The sequence below is a fragment of the Saccostrea echinata genome, unplaced genomic scaffold, assembly GCF_033153115.1.
Source record: "Saccostrea echinata isolate AGI-Se365-2 ecotype Australia unplaced genomic scaffold, CSIRO_AGI_Sech_v1 ptg000002l, whole genome shotgun sequence".
NCBI classification, from domain to species: Eukaryota; Metazoa; Mollusca; class Bivalvia; order Ostreida; family Ostreidae; genus Saccostrea; species Saccostrea echinata.
In genome coordinates, this window is record NW_026889751.1 from 16,229,753 (window position 1) to 16,254,830 (window position 25,078).

At 32.8% G+C, this 25,078-nt stretch overlaps 1 protein-coding gene across 1 annotated transcript; it reads left to right on the forward strand.

Annotated features, from left to right (window-relative positions):
- The first annotated feature begins 53 nt into the window (after nucleotides 1-53).
- Nucleotides 54-24,365, forward strand: LOC133200706 (2-aminoethylphosphonate--pyruvate transaminase-like). Its single transcript, XM_061336478.1, has 8 exons — nucleotides 54-232; nucleotides 1,916-2,071; nucleotides 7,769-7,869; nucleotides 10,524-10,764; nucleotides 10,892-11,056; nucleotides 14,738-14,897; nucleotides 16,692-16,852; nucleotides 24,014-24,365. Exons 1-8 carry the CDS (start codon nucleotides 127-129, stop codon nucleotides 24,160-24,162), a joined length of 1,239 nt encoding a protein of 412 aa, XP_061192462.1. The 5' UTR covers nucleotides 54-126; the 3' UTR covers nucleotides 24,163-24,365.
- The last annotated feature ends 713 nt before the right edge of the window (nucleotides 24,366-25,078 follow it).

A 25,078-nucleotide genomic window follows, 5' to 3' on the forward strand; every position in this document is an offset into this window, starting at 1 on the left:
TTTGCTCTAGAAACACTGGTGTTTAGCCGGAAATTGTTATTGTTGTCAGCAGAACACGTGTCGTCTGATAATCTATGAAATTTAAGATGTAACAGACGATGAAAGATTGATTTCATAATTTTCAACATGTCAGTGGTACAGAGTTGCTGCAGCAGAATTCCGTCCATTGCTCGCAATGTCAGCGTTTTCAGAGTCTCACCCTCAAGACTTCTGAGTAGCACTTCTGTTATATGTAAGATTTTCTCAAGTACAAGATTTAGCAGCTTAGTATAGCCTAGTATTCGTTATCATTGCATTAATTTTGTGTATCTTCTAAGATCACTTCAGTTGGAAAGAAAAGAAAGTTCTTTAACTTAAGGACTGTATGCCACCTTAAAAAAAAGGGGGGGGGGGGTAAGCAATAGTGAAAATTGGGTGTGGTACATAATTATGCTGTCCCACAGAGTTGGGGCTGGATGGTTCATATTTTAAGCATGTGTGTTAACATTAACCTCGTGGTTAGGCAGGTTCTGTTGTCATGCAGATTATAGCTTATCATTAGTAGAGCACCTGTCTTGAGTTTAAATTAAGGGGACCGCTGTGTTTGAAGCTTGGTCTGTCTGTCACATTTTTAATCAACTTGTACATGTACAATGCCCCTGAAATTGTCAGTTGCAAAACTGCCTGGTTTTTCTGGGGGCAAAGATATTTAAGAATGGAGAAATGTGATATGGTCATGCAGATTCATTTGTTGTGGCCAAATAGCTCACTTTATAATATTAATTACCCCTGTGACTTTTTTTCTGTATAAAAATATAAGTATTAAACCTGCTTTTTTTTTCTAGACCTGCTAAATCTGTTACTTCTTCTTTTTTTATAGCCTAGCTCAACTGTGAAATAGTTTTTGTGCTTTTTGCCCATGGTAAAGTAGTTATTGAACTATTCACAAGCAGCATTCGATTTCTCGTGCTTTCTATCTCGGAACTTTTCTTTTTTTTCTTGATTGAACTTGACGCAAGTAAAGTCTGCTTCGGTATGATAAAGCACTTATTTACTGACTATTTGGACAGTAGCAAGTTTATGATCCCCCTGGACAGCAACTAATAGTTGCTGTCATGAGAGACAATAAACTTGCTAGTTTTGTGTCCTTTCTATATCCACAAACCCATGGCTGCTTACTACTGAATTCCCTGTTCTCGATGATGAATCACTGAATATTTTTTAAGTGACAAAAGATTTGTCTTGACCAATGAAATCACTCTGTGGCAATTTTGGGTGTGTTTACATGGTCGTCCCCATAACGAAATCATGTTTGTCATGCTTGGCAGATTTATTGATAAAAATACAATAGATCTTGAAGAACAGAGGTGAGTAAAATTAATTCTAAATTACTTACAAGGCTTAACATTAAAAGACAGGGTTTTAACTGCAGATTTTGTGTGAATATGCAGAATAGTGTCCATTGTTTTGACAAGGAAATAATTCGAACTGAAATTGATGTAAGACTCGTGGTTATGGTTACATCCAAATATATTTTCATTGGACAAAGGTTTCTGACTAGAAGCATCAGATCATTAATCCATTGCTGGCTTGCAACAATAGGGGGACCAATGTTCATGGAACATTCAATGTTCAATCTTATCTACAAATTTGTGTCCCCACAAAAGATTATTTTGTCACATAGTGACATATCTGTTCATTGAGTCTTCTGTATAGAAAATTTAACTGCAAAATTATTGTCATTTTCTTTCAATAGATCGAATGGGCACTAAAGAAGTATATATCTTATTATACATGCAGTATCTAAATTTATATTCCATTGTTAGTTCATCCTTGGTTTAGTATGGATGACAATAAATAGATTTCAAAAGATTTCTTTCTCGTTAAAAGCAATAAATTTATCTTAACTGATAAACAGTGTGAGTTTTTTTTTTAGTTTCCTCCCATGGAAAAGAGAAGAAGCTGTTTACCCCTGGTCCCCTCTCCGTGTCTCTGACAGTTAGACAAGCTGCTTTACGAGATTTGGGTTCAAGGGACATAGAATTTATCTCCACTGTCAAGTTCCTACGGTCCAAATTGGTGCAAATAGCAGGTAACCAACAGTTGAGACTTCAACTTTAATATATATTTTAAAATCATGCAAGAACATGTGTGTGTATTATTTATATTGCATTCACATTCAACTATAGGCATGATAGGTATGATTTTTTTTATTTGTTATTCCCATCTCTTTTGTGATCATCTGTTGCATATGATTGATTTCATTTCTTTGTTTAAATCAGAGATCTTCATGAGATAATAATCAAATACTGGGGCTGGGGGCAACCTTTGGTTGACTCCATTTCTTTACACATATTGATGAGTGCAGATACAAATCCATTTGAAAATATTACCTGCTAGACTGTGACATTTTTAATAACAATGCAGAATTTTGAGTTTTGAGAAGAATGGGCTCTGATAATTAAGACTTCGGTAGGAACCTGTGTAAATTTTTTAAAGAATCAATCAAGTTCAGAATCTACACAATGTCATTAGCATGGAATCTGAGTCTGAAAAGGACATGTCTTCTACAAACACAGAATCCACATTCACCATGATCAGAATATAAATATGTATCTGGCCCCATGACTCAATGTGGCAGTAGGTTACCAGTCTCAGTAGCCTAGTTGATAGGGTATTCACTTTGTGATCGGGAGGTTCAGGTTCGATTCTCATTCACCGCATTGGTTCAACATAGGTAGTGACTGTTTCCTAGCCAAGCACCTGGCACTAGAAGTAAAAGTCACGGGTCTTTTGGATGATACCTTAAAAACTGAGGTCCTGTGTCATGGCAGGCATTGGCAAGATAAAAAATAAAAAAAAAACTTACTGCTCAATAGCCCTGAATGCTGAGTAGTGAGACCTTAAAAACTGAGGTCCTGTGTCACGGTAGGGTTTAGCACCATAAAGAACCCTGACTGTTCAATGGCCCTGAGTGCAAAGTATAGGTCTAATTTTGAAGCCCTTCAGTGGTATATGGTGATGTCTCTATAGGAGGGAAAAATTCCTGACTGGGATGTAAAACAGCATACAATCAAGAAGTATAATATATATGTATGGTGGTGCAAATTAAGGCTGTGTGCCTATTGAAAGGGCTAACTTGTTTCTTTAGTGATGCAAAATTTCACAAGTTGCTTGTTTTATTTTACTGTTATCCAACTCATGCAATTTTTTTTGTGGCTAAAAGATTAATTAAAAGTATTCATTTGCAACTGTAACGTATTTTCCAGTTTTCTTGTAATATGATGCAATGGACAGTAAAGAAAGTGTTTATCATAACAGTGGGGTAGCAGAATTCCAGATGGACTTCTCTCCAATTTTTTTTTATAATGTGGATGATTTCGCACATAAGCATAGTAAATGGTAGCTAAATGCAATTAAGTGTGAGGACTATCAGATCATTGCCTTTCTTTAATTGTTTTGCTCCAATATTGTTAAGCTGTGCTTAAATGACATATTACAGTTATCTCTCTTTTATTGCCAAAGTAAGATTCACCAGATGTGATGGTTTGGAACTTTGCATGCAATACTAAACCCCATCCAATACTTTGTCTTCTTGATGCTTACCGGTATACTTATAAAAAAAAAAGAATTCTTCAAGATGAAGAAATATTTTTTTTTTCATTTAGTCCCACCCTAGGGACTAAACCTCTTTATGATGTACGTGGGTAAAAAAAATTCAACATTTATGTTGAAGGACCTTTGCTTATTGTTAAAAATTGGTTGTTAGCAAACAATTTGGGTATATAGCATTTATGGGTAAAAGTAAACAAAATGTTTGAATTTCATAGTCTCTTTCGGCCCTGAGGCCTTGACCACAGAAATTAATACAATCTTCAAAAATCTTAATTCTAATTAAGCAGTCAAGCTGATTCAGAATCGAAATGAGTATTAATACACAAAAATGTCATGAAATACTGACATTTTGACTTGACGTGTATCATGAAACATATGAATATGTATCACTTTTCATTCAGGTTCTATAAATAAGAAGACTTGGGGAAAAACTTATGCGAAGTTTTCTGTAATATTGTCAGATATCAATGTATTCTTCTAACTTCAAATACAACATTTAATTATTACATTTAAGCTGAACAAAATTTGTACGGTAAATGGAGAATTTATCTTTGTCCACCATATTTCTCTTCCTTTGGTAATATTTCTAGAGCCCCTATAGAAGCTGTTCACTTGGTCACAGTTCAGTGTAGTAGGCTTTTCAGGTGTAACCTTTGTGGATGTACCTTACATTGACATTGTACATTAAAATATCGACCAGAGAGAAAAGTTACTATGAGTACTGAACCCTTTACTGAACTGTATCATTCATGTCTCTGGGTTCAGTGTTCAGGTCCTGAGTTGGGACTCAAGTTGGTCATATATTAAAAATATGTATATTATATCTGTGAAAATCTTATTTACTTCTGGACGTCTGGTAGGCAAACTGTTTGCATTATAATTAACATTTAGTCATCTACCAAGAGTGTCTAAAAATCTTTTTCTATACACATGGATATAAAGCAGGCAAATTGTTGGCATGATAAAAATGAGCAGATAACCCTCTACAAAATTTATAATAATTCATTTCTCCCAGGTTCGGGAATCAATAGTGAACATTTTCTTCTTTGCTCCTGAACTCCCAGGAGAAAAACTGTATGAATATGATAGTGATTACAGAGTCTTAAAATTTTTGTTACACAAGTCCAGAGTTAAGTTTCAGGTGGGGCTAGAGTGGTAATAACATAAGAAACTCATAATGCTCAGGTTATCGTCAAGGCTCATAGGCCTCTTGTAATGTTAAGAATTATAGGCAAGACCATGTTGAACCTCTATAAAAGAAATGTGAGTGAATTGCTTCATTTTGCTGTAAACTAGTTTTATGTAATTAAGATTTTAAACTTTTTTGCAGACTAGTTAATGTTGATGTTCATGAGTTAATGTTCATTAAATTGATTGCAGTCTATTTAGAGTATCTTAATTCAGTTGCCTTATGTTAGCAATGCTGTAGTATGGAAAGGAGGAATGAGTTAACATACATTGAAAATTCATAAATACATATATAATGAAAAGCATATGGCTGGACCGGGAATCGAAACCGGGACACCTGCATCACTAGTCAGGTGCTCTACCAATGAGCTACCCAAGTCGATACCCTCAGTCCAGCCTAAATTACTAATGCTATCTGCAGGTCTACAGGGCTTATATCATTTGTTGTGTTTTGTATAATGTATTATAATGTACAAAGTGCCAAGTCTAAATTCACTTTAATACATACCTGTTTTTACAACATAGTTTGCAATTTAGAGCAATAAAGATTAAGTTTGAATAAGATACAGGCATTCCTTGTGAAAAGGGGTTTATTGAGTGCTTCAAATTTAGGAAGTATCTGAATATTGGTCACAGCAGTCTCTCAAGATTTATAAAGCCATACTTAAACTAAATTTCCCCTTTGCCAAGGTAAGGACTATAGCCTTGATCTATATAGAGAAATGTACATGACCTGGTAGTTAAGGTTTATATAAAACACTAAATATTTTTGTTTTTATGCATATTTAACCTAATTTGTTTATATAGGTAATGACCTCAGCCTTTTCACCTGTATTGGTTGTAAATTGTAAAGGGCTTATAAGTACAATATATTATTTTACCCTGTGCTAAATATATCATTGTGATCATGAGTGAAGAACTCAGCACTTTGCTGTGGACAATATCTACAATAAGGAAGGCCATTTAGATATACATGTATATATAGTTATAGCCACTTTGGAAGTACAAAAAATTATGATAATCATGCAGTTCTAAAATAGTTTACAGTAATTAGGTCTACATGTTATAATCAATATGGTAAATATCTGAATTTGGTCAACTAACAATGATGTATGTTTTGTTCGTCTGTCTGCCTGTTACATTTTACAATCTCTTTTGGATCACTAATATTTAATATGTAATTGTGGATATATATGGAAAAGATCACTAGAGATTTGTTTGTTTGTTTGTTGTTTTTTTTTGGGGGGGGGGGGGGGGGAGGGTGAAATCTTTTACAGGATTGAGATACAATAAACTTAATTACATACACAGTATTTAAAACCTTAAAAATAGAGAGGTTAAGCATTTGACCGTGTGCGTCTACGTGTACGTGTAAACCTAGAAGTGTTTTTACAAGTACACGTAACTAGCATCGTGTTCTGTTTAACAAACTGTACGTGTAGCAGTATGTGTAAAACATCATTTCAACAAGTCACTCTATGATCCATTTGTATCAAATAATTCTATGACTTTAATTAAAAAAAGATACATAGATGTATGTAATAAACTCTCAATATCACAACAAACACCGCCTGAAAAATATATATTCTATAATTTGGGTTTAAGAAGCTACACGTTCTTTCCTACGTGTACATTTGAATCTACACGTTGTGTACAACTTCTAGAATTACGCGCTTTACAAAACTGATGACGTAAATCGCAGTAAATTAGGGGATTTCCCTAGCTACACGTACACTTAGACGTACACGGTCATCTGCTTAACCTCTCTAATATTAAAGAAATGTACAAGTAGAAGGTATTTTAGTAATATATCTTCTATATTAAACATTGGGACCATTCTTCAAAGTAGAGCATTTAATACTGCTCAATTTTCGAAATATGCATCTTGTTTCAGAAATTGCATCGTTTATATGTTTACCAGTATTTTATTCACAGTCTGGAAAAATGCTGTTAACCAAAGCCATTTCAAATAAAAACTCTTAAAACCCCTAGAATCCTGTTTATGATTTATCAACAGTTTAACTATGTTTCCCCACAGTAATGTTGAGAAGCAGAGATAAGAAATATTGATGAGGTGTTTTATAATCCTTATGAATGAACACTGCTTTAATAGTTTTGTCCATGTAGAAAAAATATAGTGCATTGAACTTTTGCATTCACTTATTTACACTCAAATAAGGTCATGAATGTAAGTGATTTTTTTTATCTGTTATCAGTGCAATGAAAAGTAGGTGAATAGGTCAATTTTCTTGCTAAATTGCCAAAATAATGTTTGTAATAAATACATTTATATAGCCAAACCTCAATATCTTGAACATGTTGGGAATATCAAACAAGAGGTCCATGGGCCACAATGTTCATCTGAGTCACTATGATCCTGCTAATTCTTCAGCATCTTTTACAGACAGACAGACAGACAGGTGACATACAAAATGTCAAAAGAGCTCAGGTGAGCTAAAAAATTCAAAATACATAATGAGACTTCAAGATATCGAGGTAGAAATTTGTTGTCTTTATAGGGTTGAGACCATTGATGCACCTTCAAATAACCTTTCTATTTGAATTTGATATATCCCTGGTAATTGGCATTCAAGATAACATTGTACATGGTTATAGCAAACATCCAGAGAGTGGAATGACTTGCTTAATTTGTAATTTGTTTTATTCACTGACAGATGTTCTATCTTTTTAATGTCAAAATGACTATAATATACAGGTATTTACTTTAAGTGTATTTGTTATAAACTGTTGCACTATACATGTGTATATTTGTACATATTGCAAGTGAATCCTTTTTTTCTCTTTTTTTTCATTTCTATGAATCCATATTAAACTTTCGAATTTTTTACTCAAATTAATCCGTATAATTTGAAAACTGTATGATGAAGTCATAATACATAGCATCTATCAGTTGGATATTGCTTAGTGTGATCTGTATATTTCCTAGAAGAAGACAATATTACTACAGTTTTATTTTTTACTTCAGGAGTCTCAGAAAATGACTTCACAGCGGTACCAGTACAGGGCAGCGGTACCTTTGCAGTGGAGGCAGTCTTCCACACTGCTGTACCGAAACCAAATGGAAAGGTTTGTCAGTCTTTCATTGATATTAATGATTTAGTATATTAAAGCTTACAACAAAATAATGAAACAAAATTTTAGTGAAAGATAAAAGAATAATGCATGCAACTTTTCTTGATTAATCAGAATAAAACCTTGGAAATTATAGACTTCATCAAATTACTGTATAACACCATAAAGCCTCCAGTAAATTATCCAATTTTGACTGTTGTCGCAAGCTTTTGAGAAAAAACTTTCATATCGTATTTATTTTAGATTATGAAAACCAACACGTCAGGTTATCAACTAAAAGTAATGACTGAAAAATAAAACATTTTGAAATGATTGCGATGGATACTCCTCTAATTGATCATATTCATCCTAGCTGTTGCTCAAAGATTCGTTGAAATTTAACATTTGGTTTTTTATTAAAAAAAAAAAAATAATTAAAAGTAGCAATTTATATACAGTTAAAGTATATCATTGAGGGAGTTAGCAAGATTCCAGTTCCCTAAGGCCAGGACTATTTCCTGAGGCGAAGCCGAGGGAAATAGTCCTGGTTGAAGGGAACTGGAATCTTGCTAACTCCCTCAATGATATACCAGTACTTTTAACTGTTTTATTATACCGATGCAAACGTAAAATTTAGAGGATTCAGATAGCGTGATTTCAAAGCAGGGATAAGCTCACTGAACTGACACACAGAGATTAGTCCATTCATATATCATACCAATGTAAAAGTAAAATCTAGAGGATTACGGATGACCGGGAATTAGCTTTTGAAGCAGGGATTAGCTCACTTGACTAATGCACGGGGATTAGTCCATTCATAAAGATTTATAGGGAATTAGTCACATCTAACAATCTTATGTTATATAGGGAAAATACCAGTAGAGGTATAATAATTATTTTTAAATCAGTGCATATAATGTTCACTTCTAGTTCTGAAATTTTCTTAGCAGTCTGTTGATTGGTATGTACAGTTATGATATAAACTATTGAAAAATGTTGTCAAAATATAGTAAGCTACATTACATCTTATATAACTAACCTAAAGGTTGAAAGCTTGCAATATATTAATAGTTTTATGCATAAAATTATTGAGGCACCATTTCTTTTTTGTTTAAGGGTGTAATCCATATACATATAGCTATTATAATTTACGTCTGTATAAAGTTCATTGATAATGATAATCACAAAATCATCACCTTTAGAACCAGGCTAACCTTAGATAGACATATATTCATCTTTACAAAGTTTACAAACATTTTTGCAAGTGATTATGGACTCACCAGGACAAAACTAAAATAAAACTAATTTATGTTGAACAAAAACATTGGCCAGTGTGTTTGGCTTATAATACTATGTATATGCATTTCAATCTATGGATCAATTTCATCAAAGAAGTATTTTCCATTCCCGTTATCTTCACACATTCAAATCATTTATATTTATTGAACATGCATATTATGGATATTTTAAATTGATTATGGAATATGCAATCTACATTCTCACTTTGAAGCGAATATGTTACAGTGAATTATATACCTCTGGAGAAAATAGGGTATGAAAATTATATACATTCTTATACTTCAGGAAATTCGTATTAAATGCACTTTATATTAATGACCTTAAATGCTCATCTTGGAATTAATTTAGGTATATAATATTTTTCATTATAGGCTGTCATTTTAAGGTATATCCAACTTTTCTTGTTCTAATTATACACCTTTCAATAAAAAAATTATAGTTGGTTCAGTTTATATTATGTGTAAGCTTTGTATGTGTTGTTAAACCAAAGAATGTTATTATTTACATATAATATGCATAAGTTCGTTGATTAAATTGTGTTACCTTGAAAGAAATTGTTACAGAGAAGTTACAACTCAGAGTAAAGACATGATAATTTTAAGAATGACAGTCAAGTTCACATAATACAATAGAATATAAGAAGCTGCTTTGCAGAACCATCATTGCTTATTATTTTGCATTATATTCCACATAATAGTTAATCTCAGTCATGTAGTCGACGTCATGAGAGAATAATCAACGATTCTGTGTTTAATGTAGAAAATTTAATTCGAAAGACAATATTACAAAATCTTTTCAGCACATGTTATTTGGCATCAGAGAATTAAAAATAAAGTGCAACCAGATGATATTAGTATTAGCATTCACTTCATAATCAAAGTCACCCTTGTCTCATGGTTCACATGTAGCTTACATCTGTCCTTCACTACCCTTTTTACATACCTATGTAAAATAAAGACAGTTCAAGCCTGAGTAATAAGATTTTAATTGACCCTATTGCTGCTTTATTACAAATGCCATACTTGTAAAAAATCATTCAATGCGATTCATTGAATTTGTTGGGTTCCATGTTTCATATGCAAATCAGTATTCATTTTTGCATTGAAACCATATACATCCAACTGATGAGTAATACGGTAATCAGTGTACAAAATTTTACCATGCTCTTTTAAGTGAACTAGCTGATATGCTGTTATTGGAATGATAGTAATTATGTTTATATCAAATATGCTTTTTGACCTGCAAAACCTACGCTTGGTATATACATGTCTGTAGATTTTGATTTACATTTCACTCTGAATTTGAAATCTCAAACTTTGTGAATGAAAAAGCTACATTCTCACCAGAGACTTTTTTTGTTGCTTTTTTAGGCATTAATACTTGAGAATGGAGCATATGGAAAAAGGATGGGGAAAATATGTGAAATACTAGGAGTCCCATACCGTTTAGAAGGTTTTGCAGAAAACAGCATGGTGGATGTGAAAAAAGTTGAGCAGATCCTTAGGGAAGACCCATCATTCTCCATGGTAGCCGTGGTTCACTGTGAAACTAGTTCAGGAGTTATCAATCCTGTTGAAGAAGTGGGACAGATGGTTAAAAAACATTTACCAAGTAAGAAAGGGTTTTTCTATTGTGTGGTTTTAAAATTTTTATGAAATATAGCAAGCAGCACTGAGTTTTTCAATTCAAAATATTTTATGAACATATATAGACAAAGTCTTTAACATATAATTTGCAGATTGTGTTTATTTTGTGGATGCTATGAGCAGTTTTGGGGCAGTACCACTTGATCTAGAGAAAGCTAGGGTTGACTTTCTGGTCAGTTCAGTCAACAAGTGTTTGCAGGGAATTCCAGGATTTTCTTATGCAATCGCAAGAACAGAGCAGCTACTTCAGTGTAAAGGTGAGGGGTTCTGTGTAGAGAGGTGTCAAGGTTAGAATACCCAATTAAAGATTAATAACAACAAGTGTTGTAGTGTACTTAATAAGTTAGAAACCTATGATTCTGTAGTGTATGTGTGTAATATGGTGTAAATTTTAGACACTTTTGTCACTTTAATCCATTTCTATAGGAGATTGTTAAGTTCAAAAACCTCTGTGTAAAGTTTAGAAAGCTTTGTCTTTATAGCTCGTCATTTTATAGAGCACTATGAGAGTTTAGAACAATATATTATTGTACCTTTAAAAATTATTTCTGCATATAAAAAAGTCTAACATTTCCACTGTTTTTGCTGAGTTGTCAAAAAATATATGATGTTGGATCTCTCAGTGAGATGTTGGACTGTTGGTGAGATGTTGGACCGCTATACAGTATTTGGGCACTCTAAATTTGGATTTGTTAATCCACAGCTCAAGGCAGAATTATTCAACATAAGTCAGCAATCTATGTCTATATAGTTTTCATTTGTTGATGTTCGATTGTTACAGAATTGATTGAGTTAAATCTGCATTTGCAGGTGAATGAAATTTAACTTTTGTTAGAAACGTATCAAACACAAAAGCCAATGCAAGATTTGTATTTGAAATAAATGTTAAAGGTGCTTGGACACAGATTTGAAGTTAATATTTTCTCAAATTTTCGGTATAATTTCATGACTTATATGTAACTATTAGCATTTCATACTAAAATGTAATAAAAATCTTGTTTCATCTCGAAGTTATTAAAACTTCGAATATCTGGACGCGTTGGATTGACACATCCTTGCGCTTTCACATATTTTAAATTTATTCTTAATTCTTAAGAAAAGTGGCAATTTTGTTGTGTATTAATGAAAAATATTAAAACTATAACCCAGAAAACTCATCTAGTAAAAATGTTCGAAAGCAAAACCCACTCACAGTATTGTAAGTCCGTGCTCAGTGGTGTGTGCAGAGTTTAACAATTGAACACACCCGGTGAATCGTAAACATTAACAATAACAGAGCTTGTGCCCTGTTTACAAAAACAGTTTACGTTTCACAGGTGTGTTCAATTTGTTAAACTCGGTACACATCACAGAGCACAGACTGACAATACTGGTGAGATGGTTTTGCTTTCGAACATTTCTACTCTGAATTTTCTGGATTATAGATGTAATATTTTTCATTAATACATAATAAAATTGCTTCTTTTCTTAAATATTAAGGATAAAGTTAAAATTTTTGTAAGTGCAAAGATGTGTTAATCAAAGGCGTCCCGGAATTCATAGTTCCAATAACTTCCAGATAAAATAAGTTTTTAATTATATTTTCGTGTGAAATGCTATTGCAATATACAAGTCGTGATATTATACAGAAAATTTGAGAAAATATTAAGTTCAAATCTGTGTCTAAGCACCTTTAAATTGAAGGTATAACAAAACATTTACTGACTGGATTCTTGGATAAAATGCCTTCAAACCAAATTGTTACATATGGATTAACAGTTTGATGCAAACAGTTTAGTTCTTGGGGCTCACAAAATGTATGTTGCCCTTATAAACCCAGTCAGTAAATGTATAATGTTTAGAAATATTTGTCTCTCTTTATGTGTGTCTTCTTCAGAATAATTATACATAGATTTCTCCAACTGAGGTGCAAATTATGGATGAAATTGATTTAAAACATTGTTTACCAAGGTACAAAATGTTTGAGTTGTTTATGTTCTATACATGACATCATAATATACACATATATATGGAATGTTGAATCTTTTTTTTTTTTGGTTGGGGGGGGGGGGGGGGTGTCTTGGACACTTAATTCACTTGCTCATTAAATAGTTTAAGAAACATTGGAAATTTGCGGGTGTTTGGCAGAAATGGTGAACCTAAACGGTATACAGAGGTCATTAAATGGTATAAAGAGGTCATAACACCTGTACCAAAGACAGAATTGGAGAGTGACACCTTAAAGTTAAAATTGCAAAAGGAGACCTTAGTACATGTAGGAGAAATCTGTGTAAAATTGTTGAAGATGACCATTTCAAATGGTATCCACTTGTGAGAATCATCAATAGATTTAACTTGAAGGTGTTGGTCTCCAGGTCTGTCTGTTTTCTGTTGTGATTTGTAGGGCACTTTAAAGGTTAGAAACCTCAGACTCTGTAGTGTATGTTTGTCGTACAAGGTTTTATTTTTCTTTGTTAATACTTGTGAAGAACAAAGTAAGCAAAATTTACATTTATTTAGTTTCAGAGCATCATAAACCAAGAATCTCGGGGATTTTTTTATTTGTCCTTCCCTCTATACCATAGGTAGAAAGAGATCATAATTGGGTTTTTTTTGGGGTTACATTTATTGAAAAAAATTGTGAACTCTAAATATACATACATTCATTGATACATAAATTCTAATATCTGCATCTCTGACTTGATTCATTGCCTCAAAATCTTTTGAAATTTCTGTTGCCCCAAGTCACACATTTTTTTTTTAAATTCAACAATTCTGAGATATCTAGCAGACACTAAAACAGGACAAACATTAGAAAATGTATAACTTTATTTGACTTTCATTGGAGGACATACTTGTGAGAAAACAGTTTTATTGGATTAATTTGCTCAACCATTTAAGTTTTATTGAATCTGTACCAGTCTGACCTGGATTGAAGTACTGATGAAGTCTTTGATAACCGAAATACAATACATGTATATATAAAATTTAATATTGTACATACAGCATTAAGCATACAGCCACATTAGCAACTTCTTGTTATTAAATAGGATTTTTAATTTCACATGAAAAAGAAGATTGCACTTATTTAAAGATCAGATAGAAATAAAATTTTTATTACTTTTGCATATTATTGACATTAAAAACCATCATAAAAGGATTTTTTGAAGGAAACATTTTTAGTGTTAAAGGTTACAAAGTGTATTCAATTATTCATCAGGGAAAGTTACTAAAAGTATCAAAGTCTGAGCATTTTATAAGTTATAAAAGGATTATTTATTCACAAATAGGAGTTCAAAAATATCTTCAGAATTATGTAATTAAGCATTAATAAAAAGATTGAACCACAAAATTATCATGTCATAATGATGGGAAAAGGAGTTTTCTGTAGTGAATAGTTAATGTCAATGTTATTCCTCCATGTTTCTAGAGTTAAAGATATTTACTATTTATAAGTGATTGAAAGACACTTTCATGCCCAGAAAGCCTTGACACATTTTGTAACCTTTACAGTATGAAATTTCTTGAAAATGACACAAGTTTGCCTAAACTTTGTAATTTTGTGTCCGTCACTTAAAGACACCATTCATTGTGCAATTACAGCCATGCCTTCTCTTAATAGTTTAGAAAATATTTGATGTTTTATGTAACAATTTAGATTGATAGAAATTTCTTCTTTGAATTTACCATGACCACCCAGCCCTCTTAAATCTGAAGATAATTCATTTTGTATAATGCTATTGATGGGAAAAAAAATAATTGAAAACTTAACTTGTATGGTATTTTTTTTTTTTTTTTAATAAAATTTGATAGCAACCATTCTTTTCTTTCATATGTAAGAGGAATATAATAACTTTATAGCCTACAAATTCTGGAATATATGGAGTTTCTTATGGAAGATATTTTGAGCATTGAAATTTATAAATGAATGTATAACTTGCATTGAATTTGAATTGCAGGTAATTCTGGGAGTCTTTGTTTGGATCTATATGATCAGTACGATGGTCTAGAGAAGACGGGACAATTCCGATTTACTCCACCAACACACTGCATGCTGGCTTTCTGTCAGGCTATCAAAGAGTTTGAGGAAGAAGGTGGTATTGATGGAAGAGCTGACAGGTATTATTTTGAAATGCAAGGCTTCTTTTTTCTTGTCCCCTGCTTTTGCTAAAAGCAGAGGATATTGATTTAATTTGGGTCTGTCTATCATTCTGTCTGCATTGAAATTTTATATCATAGCTCCCTAATAACTTAAAGAAGACTCCTATTGATTTTGAGGTTGATAAGTTAAAGTTAGAAACTCACTATATTGCATAAAATTATCTCCAGATGATAAATTAAGTTTTCTTTGATTTTTTGCAATGAAATTTGATATGACTTTAAGAAGATATCGACTCCTGGTTTTTTTTAGGTCAAAAGGTCATACTCATGAAATTGTTTCCAAGTGATAACTTATTAAAATAAGTTCTCTTTGATCATTCTGGCAAGTTCAAGGTCACTGGTAGAAAAAGTAAAAATCTTAAGTTCAGTTCATAACTCTCTAATGGATGAGTTTTAGAGGTACTTCAAACAAAGATTACTCATGAGCTGAGGGGAGGTCTTAACCTTGATCCAAGGTTTTTCTGGAAGGTCCAAGGACACTGTTAGAAAAAGTGTAAAATTCATGTCACATCTATAATTTTCTAATGGAGAAACAAAGGTTTTCCATATTTCACTCAAAGATTACTTATGACCTGTTTTTTAAACCAAGGTCAATTTGGCAAGTTCAAGTCACAGTTAGAAACATGTATATGGACACTTTTTAAAAAAATTGCAGGGAGAGGGGATGTATAATTTAGTGAGCTTGCTCACAGTACCTACTTGGATGCAGTCTGTAAACAACTGATACAAGGTTTCATGAATGTTTCACTATTACAAAGATTGAGTAAAAATGTTCAGCACATAAAGCTGCAACTTTTATTACAATCAAGCAGAAATGAATATGCTGAAATGTAATGTATCAGGATATACAGGTATACATTAAAAAATCTCAGAGATAAAATCTGCCAATCAGCAATCCTTTTAGTGTCAATTAAACTTTAAACATGTAGCTACAATTCTTACATATGCCATATTAAAGTTATTTTTAGTGCCTGAGCAAACTATGTGATGTCAGAGAAAGCACTTTAATTTATTTCTGAACCTGAGTTTTGTGCACAAAAGTTTGCATTATGTTGACAGTGTTCCTGGTTGTAATGGGTGAAATGCATTAAAGATCTTACTGATAAGGTTTGCCAATAAGTTTTCAAATGACTGCACCTCGATTTTGTGTTTTATTGACCATTACAAACAACTTGTGATACACTCAGGAGCATATATTCCATTCATCTACCTGTTTATATTTTGTAAAAGTGTTTTTTTTTATTATCTGCAGTATCTTGTTCTTTTTAAAATAACTTCAGGCCCTGCAAAGTTTTGGAGGTACACTGGAATCCGTCTATCCATCTTCTGTAGACATTTTTTTTGGTTAAAGATAATTTCTAAACCTTATAAAACTGGATTTTCTTCCTAACTTTTTGAAAATTTAATAATAAAAATGTATTTTGTGTTTATTATGACATTATGTGACATTATGACAAAATCTTACAAAATTTCCACACTTATTCTGGCTAACATTATTCAAGATATCTTTATGAACAAAAACATATGAGATATATTGCTGATTTCTGAAAAAAAATTGTTTGTGTTATTTATCCCTAAGGTAAATTTTCAAAAGAATTCATTTGGATGGTAAAGGATTATGAAAAGGGCCCAAAGTTCATGAATAATGAATACAAATAGGTCATAAAAACAAATGTGTTTATGTCCTACTTTAGATAGAAATCACAGGATCATGTCCAGAATAAAAACTGAACCATTTTTATGTGTTTACAGATATAAAGAGAACAGGAGAATACTACAAGAGGGAATGAAGAAGCTGGGGTTTGAGGAATTCCTTGGCCCCGAACATAAAGGATATATCATAACCTCATACAAATTCCCTAAAGACCCTCATTTTGACTTTAAAACTTTCTACAGTAAATTAAATGAAAAAGGTGAGTCTCTCTTTCACTTGTACCTAAAGTAATCAATAATCAGTTTTGATATCAGACCCAATGGTGTTAATTAAGGGTTCTTCAGTCCATATATGTATACAGGTGTATGTCTTGCAGATTGATACAAAGTTGACTGGTAGTTTTTACACACTTTAAAATATTTTCCATGCAAGATCTCAATGTTTTATTTTTTATTAAAAAGAAAAATTCAGTGGAATGAGATCATTGGCAAAATTGTTTGGATTTTTTTTAAGTTGTTGTTCTTGATTTCATTTGAAATAGTTAAGTACTAAGGCTGGCATCAAGACACAGTTGCTCTATAGTTATCACTGAGTCTGTATGTCAATCATCACTTTTAAGTGGCACAGTAATTTAAGTTTTTTTTAACAGACTTCATACTTACTACCTTTGTTGAAGATGGTTAGAAGATGACACTATTTGGGGGTCACTTTGGTCAAAGGTCAAGGTCATTATAGTTACCATTATGGTAACACTTCTTTTTGAACCAATAACTTTTACATTTTTATTAAAAATACTTCATACTCAATATGTGGTAAATGGTTAAAATCTGAAGAAAAACAGCAGGGCCAAGGTGACTCAGTGAGCATTTTGGCCTGTGGGCCTCTTGTGATAGATCTTGTATGAAAAATAATTTCTGTTATCGGTGATTAATGAATTTTGGATCAATATTCAAATCAGTGTTCCCGATTAAAGTTATAATAAGGCATGCACTTTTTACAAGATCTCTCTTCTCTTGGCCATTTCGACGCACCGTACACCTTTCTAGGAATTCATGATGAAAAAATAAATATTGATTTTTGATAACTTTTGTAAATGTTTGTGGATATTTATAATTTATTTATTTTATTGTCAGAATATTCCAACAGACATTATTTGTAACATGATGTATTTGTTGATACACTTAGTTTTGAAATTTTATCATTATTATGAACAAAAATAAAAAATAATCACAATGAACTAAAGTGCACTATATACCAAAATTTCACTGCTCATGTTTAATGTTGAAAAAAATATGGTATTCATGAAGTGAAAAAAATTAAAGACTGATGACATATGCTCCTTAACGAGGCCGAGTCTAATTACTTCTACCCTAGATATTTTGATAAAATTTCTTGAATGTATTTTTACTATTATACTAATTATTTTAAGAGAAAATACCAAATGTTTACCATTCCGATTTCTTAGGGGGCCATCTCTAAAGTCAAATTTTACTATTGGACCCTATGGGAATTTGTTGGAAAAGCACCAAATTATCACATTTTCCCCATATTTTTTGTATTTCTGCCCTAGGGATTTCCTTTCCAGTCAAATACATGAAAGTTATTGTAAAAAGGCACCAAATTGTGAAATTTCAAAAAAGTTTACCATCTGGTTTTGTCTAGGAATTATTACAAAGTTTATAATTTTTCCAATGCCCAATACCTCTAAATTTGCCATATTATGGCATACATTCTGTATATATCGGCGCAGATGAATTATTTTGGTAAAAAATAACCATGCTTAGATTGCTTATATGCTTCTTTTGATGTTCTCTCAACAGCTTTTAATAAAATGTCCATGGACCATGGATGTCTTGAATACTCAAGCAAGTTATGCATCATTCTTCAGCGTCATTCATTGCTTACAGAACCAGAAAACATTGGAGTCGTGAAAGCCATTTCAGCGTTTATTCCTAATTATTGTCTTAAAATCACATTTTAAGACCCATAAAAGTCACAGATGATATAATATAATGTTAATTTTGTATCAAAATTACAATACTTAGGATAGGTGTTATGTTGCACCTACGACTGCATGAAACTAAAAAGCTGCGCAAAAACATGCACACTCAAATTAGACTCGGCCTCATTAAGTACTTGTGACAAAACTTTTTTCTCTAAATGTTTGAAATACAGGTAAATGGATTTGGTTCATCATATTAAAGTGCATGGTAATTTTTATATTATATTTTTACAGTTGATTAAACAAGAGGCCCAGGGGCCACATCGCTCACCTGAGCACTATGGCTAGGAAAAAGCAGAAATCATTTCAATCTTGAAAGGTTGAAAAGTTTAAATATAAAAGTGGTTGGGGGGGGGGGGGGGTGTCAGGAATTGAACAAATTTGAATCTACATTATCTGAGGATGCTTCCATTTAAATATGACCAATCATGGCTTTGCTGTTCTCGAGTAGAAGATTTTTAAAGATTTAACTTATGTATTCCTATGTAAAACTTTGATCACCCATTGTGGCCCCACCCGATCCCCAGGGGTCATGTTTGAACAAACTTGAATGTACACTATCTAAGAATGCTTCCATATAAATATGACCAATCATGGCCATGGCTTTGCTATTCTTAACAAATTGTTTTTTTTAAAGATTTTTACTATGTGTTCCAATGTAAAACTTTGATCGCCCATTGTGGCCCCACCCTACCCCCGGGGGTCATGATTCGAACAAATTTGTATGTACACTATCTGAGGATGCTACCATATAAATATGACCAATCATGGCTTTGCTATTCTTAACAAATTATTTTTTTTTTTTTTTTTTTTTTAGAATTTTTACTATGTGTTCCTATGTAAAACTTTGATCGCCCATTGTGGCCCCACCCGACCCCCGGGGGTCATGATTTGAACAAATTTGAATGTACACTATCTGAGGATGCTACCATATAAATATGACCAATCATGGCTTTGCTGTTCTTGAGAAGAAGATTTTTACTATGTGTTCCTATGTAAAACTTTGATCGCCCATTGTGGCCCCACCCTACCCCAGGGGGTCATGATTTGAACAAACTTGAATCTACACTACCTGAGGATGCTTCCAAGTAAATATGACCAATCATGGCTTTGCTGTTCTTGAGAAGAAGATTTTTGAAGATTTTTCCTATATATTCCTATGTAAAACTTTGATCTCCCATTGTGGCCCCACCCGACCCCCGGGGGTCATGATTTGAACAAACTTGAATGTACACTATCTGAGGATGCTACCATATAAATATGACCAATTATGGCTTTGCTGTTCTTGAGAAGAAGATTTTTAAAGATTTTTCCTGTATATTTCCTATGTAAAACTTCGATCGCCCATTGCGGCCCCACCCTAGCCCCGGGGGTCATGATTTGAACAAACTTGAATCTACACTACCTGAGGATGCTTCCACATAAGTTTCATGTTTTCAAGCACAGTGGTTCTTGAGAAGAAGATTTTTTAATGATGCCATTAATTTTTCACGAATTCTTAATTATCTCCCCTTGGAAGAGGGCGTGGCCCTTCATTTGAACAAACTTGAATCCCCTTTACCCAAGGATACTTTGTGGCAAGTTTGGTTGAAATTGGCCCAGTGGTTCTTGAGAAGAAGTCGAAAATGTGAAAAGTTTACAGACGGACAGACAGACGGACAGACGGACTACAGACAAAATGTGATCAGAAAAGCTCACTTGAGCCTTCGGCTCAGGTGAGCTAATAAGACATTCTTCAGGGAGGCTGTTGGAGGGTTTAGATGATCTGTTTACCAGATGTCTTGTTTTGACAGCACAGTGCAGTCAGAGTTCACAAATAACAATTAACTATACCCACAATGTATAAGAAGTCATTGTACCATACATGGATGGTTTACTAATGACCAGGAATACAGCTATCTGAATTCCATATCTACATAAATATCCTTGAAATTGAGTCACTGTTTTCTTCAACTTTTATTCACTATTAGACCTAGATGAACTTTGTTACCAAATTTTGAAAACTTTTTTCCTTGACCTTTAGTCAGCCATGTTATTCGTTCAAAATGAAATTAATCCCTATGTTTTATTAAATGTTTTGCAATAAGCATAGCAAAAAGAAATATATATATGTAAGGGCTAATTTAAATTAGACTGACATTTTACTGATTGATGGTAATATTGGGAAAAGTGAAATATATGTAATTGAAATGATCATATAGTACATTTCAGTGTAGTTTGAATAATTTAATTTTAAAAAAAAACAAAAACTTTTCATAGTAAAGGTTAGATATCTAAAGATAGACTGAATTGACATTCAGCCACAGTCACCTCTGTTGTTTAATATATCTTGAAGCAATAAAAAAATGTAAGTAATCCCTCTCCAATTATGAACTATAGGGTTAGAATTTCATCAAAACCAGGGAGTAAGGGAATGGGGGGGGGGGGGGGGGGATGAAATTCACACTTTTTGTAGCCTTTTACTTGGAGGCTTAATTCACACTAATTTTGGCTGAAAATTATGTTGTGGTGGTATTTTTTAGGCATTTTCTCATATCATAAAACTTGTATCCCATATTTTTATTACTGCATATCATAAAACTTGTATCCCATATTTTTATTACTGCATATCATAAAACTTGTATCCCATATTTTTATTACTGCATATCATAAAACTTGTATCCAATGTTTTTATTACTGCATGCAACAAGAAAAACTAGAACATAGGGTTTACTTCTGTTAAAGCAATTTTGGAAAGAATTGATTATCCCTATGGTCCTAAACAGTTATATTTGTTGAATTTTTGATATCCAGAAATTGATTTTTTGATATAAAAAAAAAACAGCTGAAAATTTATGATATCGCAAAACAATTATTCAATATCAGAAATTTGAATTTTTGAAATCCAAAAGTGATTTTCTGAAATCAGAAAATAGAATTTTTAATATTAGAAAATCATTTTTTGGTAACAGAAAATACCTAAAAATACCAAAACTGCACAGCTCAAAAAATTGGCCAAGTAATTTTGAAAGGGTAGATGAAATAGCAGTACATGATAGCATCACCTGAGTGACTCAAAAATTAAAAAATTAACAGAAAATGGACGAGTACTCACAGTAGATGATGTATAAATATATATTATTATAACAGTAACTTGATCCGAAGAGCCGTATCACGTCAAGTTGACTGGCGCGGATCATCAGATCAAACGAGACGCGAAGCGTCGAGTTTGATCTGATGATCCGCGTCTGTCAATGAGACGTGATAAGGCTCTTCGGATCAAGTTACTGTTATAATGATAAATTTATTATATACTCCTTTATAACTAGCAAAATATAATAAAAGGAAACTTTTTGGATCAATTACAGAACTTAAGTCCATTAAACAAACCATTTTGTCAAGGAACATTTTGATGCGCGAGAATAAAAAATGTCATTTATCTGTGTACTACGTCATCAGTTTCAGAGAGGGGTGATATGGATTCAGAAAACCACAGTGTGGTGATCTGGAACATCGGATCACATTGTCACGTGATTGCGTGAATTCAACAGTAAAACTGAGTGACAAACAGTTGGGTATATAATAAAATAAAATATTTAACCTAGAATCTAGAGTAAAAAATGCTACTAACTCCTTTTATTAAATGTGTTGGAATAAACACTATTATCTTGAAAAAAGTCCTCACATCAAACATGAATATTTAATGAAACTGCTGAGGCAAGGGACATGAATTTCATTGTTTATTTTGCCTCTGAGCAGATAACTTTGCTTGTTATCACTATACACTCAGTTTGTCTTCTAGATGCTTGCTCAAAATGATTTTTAAACATGAAACACATTCATGAAACTACCCCATATAGTCTAGCCCTGGAGCCCAAACCTCTGGGAGAGGGGTAATAAATTTTACAATTTTTGTTCAGGCCCCATTTTTTTGCTATATATGCATTCCTATAGGTTTGTTAGTAAAAAAAAAAAGTAAAACTTTAAATTGAGGCATACTTTCTTGTCATTGTGGTCCCATCCCCAAGGTCCTTGGGTCATAAAATTCACAACTTTTGTAGCCCTTCACCATAGAAGCTTCACACTAATTCTGGCTAAGAATTTGCCCAATACAGTGTAAGTTCATGGGAGAAGCTGAAAATGTTCAAAAGTTAAAGGACAACAGACAATGGATGACCAAAGATAGCAATATAGGTCCTCTGAGTGAATCAGGTGACCAAATTAAATGCTGGCAGTGTTTGTAATTGGATAAGAAATTTCTCTCAGTCTAAGAATTGTGGTCCCAGGCTGCTTTTGGTGTCGTAGTGGTTGGGATGCAGTCATGTATGGCATATTTAACTGTCTTTTTTATGTGTCCTTCAAACTTCTAGATCATGGTCATGAAGTCAAAAATGATGTAACTTTCTGAAAGGTGTTGACATAGATAATGAACATGTTAAATATGAAAGCCTTGTCTTCTTTCATTCAGAAGTTCTTACCAGTGTAAAAAAAAATATGAAAAAAGATTGGAGGTTGAACTTAAAGGCCAAATCACTAGGGTACATTCTGAATGATCTTGAAACAGGTAATTTCAGATATAAATATCCTATCTTCTCTCATTCAAAAGTTATCAACAATGTTATAATTTTTGAAAATTAGGTCCAAATTCAAGGTCAAGGTATGGGGTTTAAAATCATAGTACATTTTGAAAAGTCACAGGTAATGAACATGTCAAATAAGAATGCCCACCTTTTCTTTCAAAAGTTAGCAGCAATTATAAATATGTTTTGAAAATTAGATCAAACTTAAAGGTCAAGGTCACAGGGTCAAATATCATAACCACATTTGGAAACTTCTTGTCACAGATAATGCACTTGTCAAACTTCTGTCATTCTGAAGCTATAACCAGTGTTAAGATTTTTTAAAAGTAGGTCAGACTTAAAGGTCAAGGACATAGGAGCAAAAATCAAGGTAAATCTGGAAAGGTCTTGTCACATGTAATCTACATGTGAAATATGAAAGTCTTATCTCTTCTCAATCAAAAGTTATGACCAAGGTAAAAGTAATGTTAAAAGTTTTGAAAAAGAGGTCAAACTTCAAGGTCAAGGTCACTGTGTCAAAAATCATAGTATATTTGAAAAGGTTTTGTCACAGGTAATGTAAATGTGAAAAGTAAAAGCCCTATCTGTTCTCATTTAAAAGTTATAACTAGTTGGATGAGATGGACAGAATGACAGACAAATGAGATTTAATATCAATAAATATCAATGAAAATTTCAGCAGACAGATACATGTGCATGCAACAAGGACTGCACTCCATTTAAAGTTTAGGTGAAAATGGTATTCACACTCTAAAGTACATACATACACAGACTTCATTTTGTTGTAGAAAATGGTTTCAAGTATAATCAAACCATTTGCCTGTTTTGAAACCCAAATATTGAACCTCTTTTATTTTAGGCCTGGTGATATACCCTGGAAAGGTGTTGAATGCAGACTGTTTCAGGATTGGCACCATTGGTCAGCTATTTCCGGAGGACTTTCACACATTACTTGGTTGTATTGAGGAGGTTTGCAGGGAGATGAATATAAAACTCCCTGTTTCTTAATACAGTTTCATACATGTATGTGTGTTTGTACTACTTGTACTACTTGTTTGGGATGACTGCAGGGTGTTTTACTTAGTAATATATTTTATATTTCAATTATACATTTCAATGTAGACATTAAAATTTTCAGTGTATTACATTTTTTCATGATTATACTAAACACATGGGGATTTTTGACACATTAAAATCTTGTACTGAGTGTATCTTTTTCTGTGTGTTATGTGTTTGAATGAATGATAATGCAAGGATTAATGGTTATAACCATTGCAGAAAAAAATTACATTTATGGGTTATGTATTTTTTTTTTCTGCAAGGTTGCAACCATTAATTCCTGAATTAACAAACAAAAAAGCATTTTATTATTTAAATAACATGATCCTTTTACCATCCTGAAATAACATGATCCTACCAGTACTACCATCCTGAAATAACATGATCCTACCTGTACTACCATCCTGAAATAACATGATCCTACCGGTACTACCATCCTGAAATAACATGATCCTACTGGTTCTACCATCCTGAAATAACATGATCCTACCAGTACTACCATCCTGAAATAAGATAATCCTACCAGTACTACCATCCTGAAATAACATGATCCTACCGGTACTACCATCCTGAAATAACATGATCCTCCTGAAATAACATGATCTTACCGGTACTACCATCCTGAAACATTAAACATGAATGAAATTGCACTTAGACATAAATTCTAATTAATACTTACTTAGATCTGACTGGTGAAGGGAACCATATTTTTATGACGTCGAGCTCTTGGAGCTCGAACGTCATCTAGCGATCGGCCAAGTGAAATCGCCAAGGGATGTACGCGACCGAATGTGTCAGTGGATGCATCCGCAATAGAAAATAGCAATAGCTATAAACCAATTTCTTTTAACACGCTCACAATGAA